Here is a 9405-nt window from a genome sequence, read left to right on the forward strand (position 1 = left end):
ATTTTAAATCCAAGTTGAAAACTCCCTTTTTCCCTCTGTCTTTTAGCTCAGTATGAGTTGGTGATTTTATTGATGTTTCTTACTTTTTTATTATGTTGTTTATTTTAGATTGTTGTTTTTTTTTAATCTTTCATTGTTAAGTGTTTTAGTCAGCCTCTGCTGGGTTTTTTTTTAAAGCGCATTATAAATAAACTTGACTTGACTTGAATTTTTAAAGATAAAAGAAAAATAAAATGATTTTTAAAATATGAAATACCAACAAGCAAAAACGAACAAAAGAGTCACAAATATCAAAGCCCTGTAAAAGACAGTTTCTCAAAAATCTACATTTATTAATTTCTCTTAAAATCTCAACAAGAACATCTTTTCATTTTGTCTCACTGTTCTGTTTTTTGTTCTGCCAAGTTTTTATTCGCACAGACATATCTTTCTGCATTCATTCCTTCTGCAACACAACACACCAGTTGCCCTGGTCATGGTAACTGCTCTTCACTTTGACTCCAGACACCTGAGCACACAGATGCTCCAGCTCCCCCTGCTGGAAAACATGGTAATAGCGATGAAAAACTGGAACTGTGCTACTCTCCAGTTTCAAAGCAGAAGCTGAAGCCTGAGGGAATGCTGGACTCAGCTTAGCATCTGCACGCTGGGAGGAGTTTGAGTCCGACCCCAGGCTTGAGTCGGGGCTGGAGCTTAAGTCAGGGTTTTCCTCTAGCTGCGATTTCCCTCCCTTAAGATGCCAGGGAACCAAAAGATCCTGGGAAGTAAAGGCTGTGCGGTTGGTGTGCACACTGAGGCGAGCATCAGGAACTCTACTAACACCTTGCATGTCAGAAGGTTTATGGCTGTTTTCTAAGTGGCAGGAAAGATCAGATACTTTTTCTCCACTGGATTTCTGGCTCTTTTCTGACAGTAAGTTGGTGGAACTGAACTCTCCATGGTCTTCTTTGAAGATTTGCTTGAGGTATTTGGACTTCTGCTTGTTGTATTCTTGTTCAAAAGCCCAAACATAGATAAGTGCCTGACCTCCAGGCTTCAAAAGTCTCACCAGCTCCTTCACTGCTGCCAGTCGGCGCTCCTGGTAAATACAGGAAAAACATTCAAACTCATTATTTCAACAAGACTTTCGATTAAAAAAATCTAAATTTGACAACAAAACAATATAAAAATGGAACTTTGTTGCACATCAAGGCTAGACAAACTTGGAACTTTAACATTTATAGAAATATTCATTAGCTGGACCAACAAACCTCATTGTAATTTAAAAAACTATTAAGCTTTTGTCAAATTTAAATATTTTCCACACTCAATAAAAATGTCATAGCTATATGTAACATAAAATAATAATAACTATAGTTTTATTACCTATTTTGAACCATTTGTTATTATAATGTGAGAAAAATTACTGCTGCATCTCAAAGATGGCGTTTTGTAGTTAATAGAATTTTTTTTTTTTTCCATCTGAGATTTTAGTATTTTTTAAAGCCATTTTCCCACATAACTCATTGTCTGCAGATCTTTGTGGGTCTAACAAAAAAAAGAGGCAATGATTGTCACATGTCAATCATCTTTGTATGAAAATGTGGAGAACATACCGCAGTGGAAAAATGATGAATGACCGCGATGGAAATGCAGGCGTCACACGACGCCGTTCGCAGGGGAACGCTGAGGGCGTCTGACACAAACGCATGATAACCCCTCGCGGCGCAGATCTGAACAAGAGCAGTGCTGCGATCACAACCCACCTGAAGGCAAATAGACACAAGAAAGACAAGCTTCAGCTGAAGACACAACAACTGTAAGAGGAACACACAAGCAGGAAATAAGAACAAAAATGACTTCAAATACCAAAAGAAGGATTTTTTTTAGTTAGTTTAGTTGTCTTAGTTACTTTAAATGATTTTTCTTTCATTACTGGAGTGATACCAATCATTCTGTCCATGTCTGTAAACACAAATGGACCCGAACAAACAATCATGTTTTAAATTGAATCTTATTCTAAACGGCAGCTGAAGACACTGAGGTGCTTTGTAGGAGACAAAAATGGAAAGGATTAAACAGAGAAAAGCAGGGGAGGAGGAAATAGAAAAAAAAAGAGGAATTATCCTCGGAAATTGGTGTGTGACCTGCATAATCACAATGTTCTCAGTGTTGATTTATAACAGCTACGCCTGGAGTCGGCATAAGCTGCTTAAATGCACGTCCCAGATCCCAAATATGAATATCCCCCATGTGCACACGTAAACAGAAAATGAGGAAATTACCATGGAAACCAAGCTAATGAATGCGATGTAATCAAAGCAGGGATCTCCAAAAACCTCTGTGACAGCTGTTGTTGAATGGATGTATTTGTCATTCAGGACAACTACACAACTTTTACAAAATACAACAAAACTGTTCAACTGCATTGTTTCTTCTAAGAAAACCTTTCACCACCTAACTAAAAGTCCCACTCCAATCATCTTTTGATCTTTTGTAAAATCCTTCCCAGTGGTCTATTAATTATGATGGTGCTGTTTTTAGCCCAAAATAAAAAAAACTGTCTTTTTCTAGGCCTAGGGAATCGTTTCTGCAGAGCTGCAGTATTTAATCAAACCCCCTCCAGTGAAAATAGTGTTTTTGGTGTTTTTAACATGTTCTTGTAGCATTTTTCTGATGATGGAGGACAAATATAAAAAAAAAATTAAACTTCAAAATTGCATTTCTGAGTATTTCTTTATTTAAATCATTCTGAATCAGAATCGTAATTGTGAGGTAGAAAATAAGCTGGACGGGTCACAAGTTTCCTACTCCGCTCCATTCTGATGCATCCACTTGTAGACAAGTAGATCCATTAACGTCATCATTTTCCTCGCCTGAGCTGCCCTTTGACACAAAACTGTACGGCTCGATTGCTCCAACAATGCTCGCCTTTTTTCTGCATGGCTCATGTTAGGTTGGCGTTGCGAGGAGCCGTAATCTAGCGGGAGAAAGTGTAAACCAGGCCTTGATGGGATATCAGCGCAAGCTAACAGTCCCACCAACAGCTCAGAGGCGAATTCCTGTTGAACTGCTGCTGTTCTGCAGAAACTATGTCCTACAAAACGACACAGGTATTTTGATTAAAAACATCATGATCATAATTAATAGACCTCTGGTAATGCTTACAAAATAGATCAGAAGATGATCGGAGTGGGGGTTTAGAAATTCACCTGAGTCGGCACAGAGAGAAGACTACAGTTTCCTGTCAGGTGTCTTACACTGAAACTTGAATATGTGCAGGAACGTTCAGTTCATTATGTATGAGCAACATTTTGCCCAGAAGAGGAAGTCAGAGTGCAGAGAAGAAGCACTGTCCTGTTTGCTGCAGCAATGGAGGAGCGTCTGTGAGTGGAGGGAGTGTTATGATGTGGGACACCATCATACTGGAAAATGAGAAGCAGATGAGTAACATTGGCTACGGATGGCTGCATTCCTGCTGCAGCCCAGGCTCCTTTTAAAAAGGATGTGCAGTATCATAAAGGATGGGGTAGTTCTGGACCTCTGTGATCAGCCTCTCGTCGTCTATGGTGTTAAACGACCACTATGATGCTCTATCACACCCTTTGTGGCCCCATGTCAGCGGAAATGACGTAATGCTTACACCACGGTGGAAACAGCGGAAAAAAGGGTTTTATTTTGAAAAATGCGCCGGATGCACTTTCCACTCGCTCGCATGATTTCCGGTTTAGGTTGTTTCATTTGCCTCAACTTTGCAAAAAAATGCTCCAGCTCGCTTGGAGAAGCCGTGGGAGTGCCTCCCGCACTTTTCCAGCTACCTAAAGACTCCGGCGGCCGCACCAGAGCTGGACTGGATGCAGTGTGAGCCCAGGGCACGGCTTCTTGAAGGAAATCCTGAAGTAGAACCTTCAGGTAAAATTTGACTGTGAGGAACCCTTAGAACTTACATCTACACATTAAGACTTTTAAAGCTAAAGTTAGAATCCCATCAGTTGTTGCATACCTGGGTGTGCCACATTTGTTCTCTGCACATGACCCCTCCCCTGGGGGAGCAGTGAGCTGCAGGCTCAAACACAATCCAACCCCTTAGTGTCAAACAGGGAGGCATTGGATCAGATTTTTATAAATCTCTGTATGATTCAACTATTGATTTGAATTCACAACTTCTAGTCTCAGGGTGGACACTCTACCACAAGGCCACTGAGTCTTTCAGAGAGAGATGAAAATGTCAAATTTGAAGCATCAAATAATTTTGCTAAATGTTCTTCTACTCACAGTGACTAAATCGGCGTTCACGCCCAGGTATTTCCCGTTTCCGCAGCCCACATCCGCCAGAACGCTGCCAGACGGCAGCGAGGACAGAAAGTGGCACACGCGTGGCCAGGGGGTGTGGCGAGTGTCACTGAAGTGGGAGGCGATGGTGCTGTAAACGCGGTGTACATACTCCTCCTCCAAACGGGCTGCATCCGCGGGGCAGGAGGGGAGGGAGGGGCCAGGCGATGGCGAGGGTGCGCCTTGACTGTCGCAGGCAGACGGGAAGGCTGGAGAACAGAGAACAAAATCCCATTAGCTGCACTAAACTGAAAACATAAAGCCTTTTCATACAGCAATACTTTTGAAGTTGACAAAAAGAAGTTTGAAAGCTCTGCAACCAAACCGAACCCCAAACCAACCCACGAGAAAACGCTTTTCTGCTAAACTCATAACGGAAGATCTTTTCCATTTTTACTTTTGAAACCTTAAAACCTTCAAACGTGAAACAAAACTCAAAAAAATGAGATCTGCTTCAAGATATTAAAGCAGAAAAGCCCTGCAGGTGCTGTGGATCAGACAGAACACCTGAGGGCAAATCAAACCACGAATTAACAACTTGCTCCCATATTGCCCTCAAAAAAGGAGTCAGAGTGTTGTAAAAGTGTTGTAAAAGGTGTTAAAGGCAGGTTTCTGCGTTTGCAACACTCACCACAGTGACAGGGTTCATGTCTGATCTTCCGGAAAGTGAAGGAAGTGCGAGTTCCTCTCCTGCTTAGAGTCAGGTTGCTTTGGATGCCAGGTTCCGTGGGAGCATCGGCTCGTGGCGCCTCTGCTGGGACCATGTCAACCTTCCGGGGCGTGATCCTAACACAGAATACCACGCCTTTGTGGTTATGAGACCCCCACAAACCTACAGCTTCACTTCTGCACACGAGGAAACCTGCAGGAACCTCGTGAAGTTCAGAGGACACCATCCTGCTCACCCGTGGCTCCAGAGGTATCTGCTCTCCCCCTTCATCACCAGGAGGCTCCGTTCCGGCAACACCACAGCAGCAACACGGCCATCGGGGTGCCGGAATTCCATCACAGTCTGTGGGGAGGGGCAAAACAAAGCAGGGCAAATGGTAAATCAAAGCGCTTTATCCCAGCAGGAGGAATAAGAATCCAGAAGTTCCTCATTTCAAAAAGAGACCAACAGTAAAGCAGAAGCTTTCCAGCTGGTCTGGACAATCCAGAGAAGCACAGAGATGTGAGGACAGACGTCCAACTGCTGCTCGAACCATCCAGACACATGAATGCAGCCTTTGTTATGCAGAGTTTAAGCAACCAACGAGGATTATGGAACCAATGAGGCAGATTAGACAAACATGGAGTTGTCTGCATGCCACAAACGTCTAAGAAGGCTGAAAGGGCAGGAACCCAGGACGAGGTGTTAAGAACAGAAGCAGGTCAGCATCAACGCACCAAAAATGCTCAGAGACAACATCTCAACTTCACTGAGAAGAGGAACAAGTAAAACCTCAATAAAATAAAGCAAAGCTGTGACGGTGAAGAGGTGGAACACAAATATAAAACATGGAGGAGACGTCATCTTCTCCATGCTGAATTTCCAGGTGAAGCAACCAAATCCAGGTCACTGTCGCGTTTCCAGAAATTGAACCCTCCCTCCAGTCTGCAGCAAGCCAGACGAGATACACAACCTTTTGCTTCACCACCCAGAAATGGAACCAGACTCACAACACCACCCAAAAAAAAAAAAAGGTTTAATAATGGTGTGAGAGGGGAAATGCAACCCTGCCTCCTTACTTTTGCGCCCAGACTCAGAGACAGGATGGTGTCTTCAAAGGCAGAATGAGTGTCCACATGGGGGGGGATGCCTGAAAAAAAAGGAATTTCATGTCAGATGAAACAACTACATCTGTGAAGGTCGGTCTAAGAACAGAAGCCATAGCTGCTGTTTGTTCCTGCCGAGCATAGGAAAACGGTCATAAATAGTTCAACACAGAGTAGCTAATGTGGAAAACAATGCTTTAATTCACCCAGAGTCTGTGAGGTTTGCACATTAATTAATACCATTTTGAAAAAAAAAACATTTATAGAAAAACCAGAGATTCCAAAAGGTTTTTTAACATCTGAACATTACCATTTTTTTTAGAAAATGTGTGTAACATCATCAAACTGCTGTCACTCACCCTGTCCAGACTCATACTGGTTCACAGTCAGCTGATCAGGAAGGACGTTAGTGTGTCCCTGCTCCACACAACGCTGCAGAATGGGTACACACTCATCTGGAAGGCCTGGAGACACATACACATGAACACAAACACACACCATAAAAACGGTGAAAATCCCAATAAATCTCTGGTTTTAATCTGTGAAATTTCTCTGAAATAAACAGTGTTTTTGTCAAATAAATAGCAGTTGTACCTGCAGCTAACGGTTTGTCTTTGTCCACGTTGTTGATGTCATAGCGAAATTCAAAACCGTAATGTTTCACTCGTCTGTGTTTCAAGGACTTTTGAGCTGAAAAACATTTGTAACTTTATCCATAAAGAGAAACGAAAGTGCAAACAGATTTTATCTTTTAATTAAAAAAATAAACAAGTATAAGAGGTCAACCAATTACATTCTAGTACAATACTTGAAGCTCAAAAGCACACGTAAAAAGTGAATCATTTCACAGGAAAAACAGGAGATTAGGAACATTTTCACAGTAAAAAAGGACATATGTTTACCAGTGACGTCACCTTGAGTGGGTGACCAGTCAATCACATTGAGCAGCTGTGCTTCTTCCTCTGGAGACACAAAATGTTCCACCAAGGCCAAACCTTCTGGCAGAGGGACAGATGCTCCCTCTTTACACTTTACTGTGGATGGACATGGAGAGTAGAACAAATAGTTATGATGAAGAGGAATTTTTAAGGTGGTTTTAAGAGGCTGTTTAAGGGACAAGCACCTGAGTCGACGTAACTGAGGTACAGTGTGATGCTGCTCTCGCCACACTGCAACTTCCACCCATTAAGGTTGGCGTGAGCTTTCCGAGCGCCATCTTCAGATCTGGAAACAGGATGAGAGTCTGAGGTCAACACCAACATCTGTGCCCACAGTTCCATGCTCCAAACGAGGATGCAGCTAACGTTTAACAGCAGTTTGGTGCTCCTCCAACTGCATCTGCAGCATTACAAAACTATGAACAGGTAGATTTCAGAAATAGACTTTTGCTTTTTTAAGTGGGAAAAAGGTTAATAACACTGAATCAGACTGCTTAGTTTTTCTGGAGTACCTGCACAAATACTTTTTCTAAAGTATTTGGTGATATAAAATAATTTTATTAAAGAATCCCACTCATTTTATAAAATAAAACACAATTTCCACCTTTATTTTAATTTACTAGCAACATACAAACGCAATGATAACTTCAACCATGCAGACACATACACAATCTTACAGTCAGTTCAAATGAGTTATAACATTGTGTGACGATTACGGTTAATAACCCAGTTCACAGACCCATTACTACAAAATAAGAGCATGATTTGTGAGGTTGTCTAAGGCTTAAGAATGTCTCTCTCTTCTTGTAAGTCAATCAAACATCTCAAGCTTGTTGTTCGTATTTTCATTTTTTTTTCTTCTTTTGTTGTCATTTTCCAAATTGACAGGTGTTTCTGTAAATTGGTTGTGTTTGCCTCTGGAACACCTGCCTGACTTTCTTGCCTAGAATTTATTCTGGAGCTGCTTTTGCATGGCCTCCCGTTTTCATTTGGCTCATGGTTTTTTTTTCCTTTATTGACAAATCCAGTCACAGAACATGTAGTCGTTCAAAATCCCAAACTATATGGCAACCATTATTACCTCCCAAAAAACAAATGAATCCAAATGCAGTGGAAAAAAGACCCAAATTAATACATTTTAAGTTATAAAAACCAACAAAATGAAAAGAAAATGTGACAAGAAAAAAAGTGCTATAGTTTACATAAACAGATAAACAATCTACGAGTTTTATAGCGTTCTTACTTTCCTATTTTTGAAGACATTTACACAGTAAATTAGTAATTCTTAAGAATGACTGAGAATCAGTTAAAAAAATAATATCATAGTAGAAGATGTATAATATTCAGTTCCGTAAGAATTGAATGCTTGTATCTAAAACCAAATTAAACATCTTAATACATAAATGAAGGAAATTGATTTTGTTGAAAGCCAAATAAAAAAAAAGTCAAAAAATATGATCAGAAATACGATTATGAAATATTTTTTTCTAGGTTTCAATTTCATAAATTATCTTGAATATTAAATCTATTTTTAAATTATTTGCATCGATACTGTATATATTATTTATTACAAATGTTATCGTTTTAAAATGAACCCCTTTTACTTTAGAAACATGTAAAAATACTTGCTCTTATGATGCATGTGACTTTTAAAGAAACCTAGAGACAGAAGGTTTCTTCTGACTGGCAGGTAGGGGGGCATGTTTCCTCTGAGAGGGATGTTGAGTGTACCTGAAGGTGACAAAGGCGTAGGGTTTGTGTGGAGGCATCAACAACTTCTCCACCTCTCCCATCTCCTGCAGCACTGCAGTCAGCTCCTCTCGACTGACGCCATTCCCCAGACCGCCGTTTGCGATCACCAAACTCTGCACAATTTATACGGAGCAACGTTTAAAAAAATATAGACACTAAACAAAAACAAACTATGTTTACGATAGACTGACACGACAGGTGGATCAGAAACGTTTTTTTATATCCGCTTTGATTGAAGTTATCTTTAGCTTACCTTGGTTGGTTGCGGTGTTGTACAGACGCCTTCATGCTTTAAAAGAGTGTGACTGGCTTTAAGCTGTTTTCGTAACACTTTCTTTTCCTCTTTACTTTTTCTGCTCTCTGTTGACAGATCGGACTTCATGGTCCCGTCCACTAAAAGTGTCCGTGCGACGCACGCATTGGAAGAATAAGGTTCCGGATGATGACGTATTACATATAAAAAGGCCTGAAGACGTCTGGGATTTACATTGTTGTGTTAAAAAAGATTTTTTTTAAAGAATTTTTGTTCCAGTTACTTTCAAGAAATATAAACTTACATGTTACTTACTTTTGTCCAAAAAGTATTACTTTATGTTACGCATTAAACAAACTCAGTACCACAAACGTAGGAGTTAACATATTTTCTAGT

At 40.6% G+C, this 9405-nt stretch overlaps 1 protein-coding gene across 1 annotated transcript; it reads right to left on the bottom strand.

Annotated features, from left to right (window-relative positions):
* Positions 1-311: 311 nt before the first annotated feature.
* alkbh8 (alkB homolog 8, tRNA methyltransferase) lies at positions 312-9185 on the bottom strand. Its single transcript, XM_004075743.5, has 12 exons — positions 9010-9185; positions 8736-8869; positions 7190-7290; positions 6969-7100; positions 6661-6756; positions 6426-6530; positions 6040-6110; positions 5217-5323; positions 4943-5097; positions 4255-4520; positions 1596-1745; positions 312-1078 (listed from the first exon to the last, which is right to left on the bottom strand). The coding sequence occupies exons 1-12, from the start codon at positions 9136-9138 to the stop codon at positions 437-439; spliced, it is 2088 nt and encodes a 695-aa protein (XP_004075791.1). The 5' UTR covers positions 9139-9185; the 3' UTR covers positions 312-436.
* Between the last annotated feature and the right edge of the window lie 220 nt (positions 9186-9405).

Source organism: Oryzias latipes, chromosome 13, assembly GCF_053564925.1.
Source record: "Oryzias latipes strain Hd-rR chromosome 13, Olatipes_Hd-rR_3.1".
NCBI lineage: Eukaryota > Metazoa > Chordata > Actinopteri > Beloniformes > Adrianichthyidae > Oryzias > Oryzias latipes.

Coding starts and splice junctions, on each gene's coding strand:
- alkbh8 (XM_004075743.5), bottom strand. CDS start 9,138: ATGAAGTCCGATCTGTCAACAGAGAGCAGAAAAAGTAAAGAGGAAAAG. Junction 5,324..6,039: donor CTCTGAGTCTGGGCGCAAAA/GTAAGGAGGCAG, acceptor CCCTCCCCACAG/ACTGTGATGGAATTCCGGCA. Junction 4,521..4,942: donor ACATGAACCCTGTCACTGTG/GTGAGTGTTGCA, acceptor TCTGTTCTCCAG/CCTTCCCGTCTGCCTGCGAC.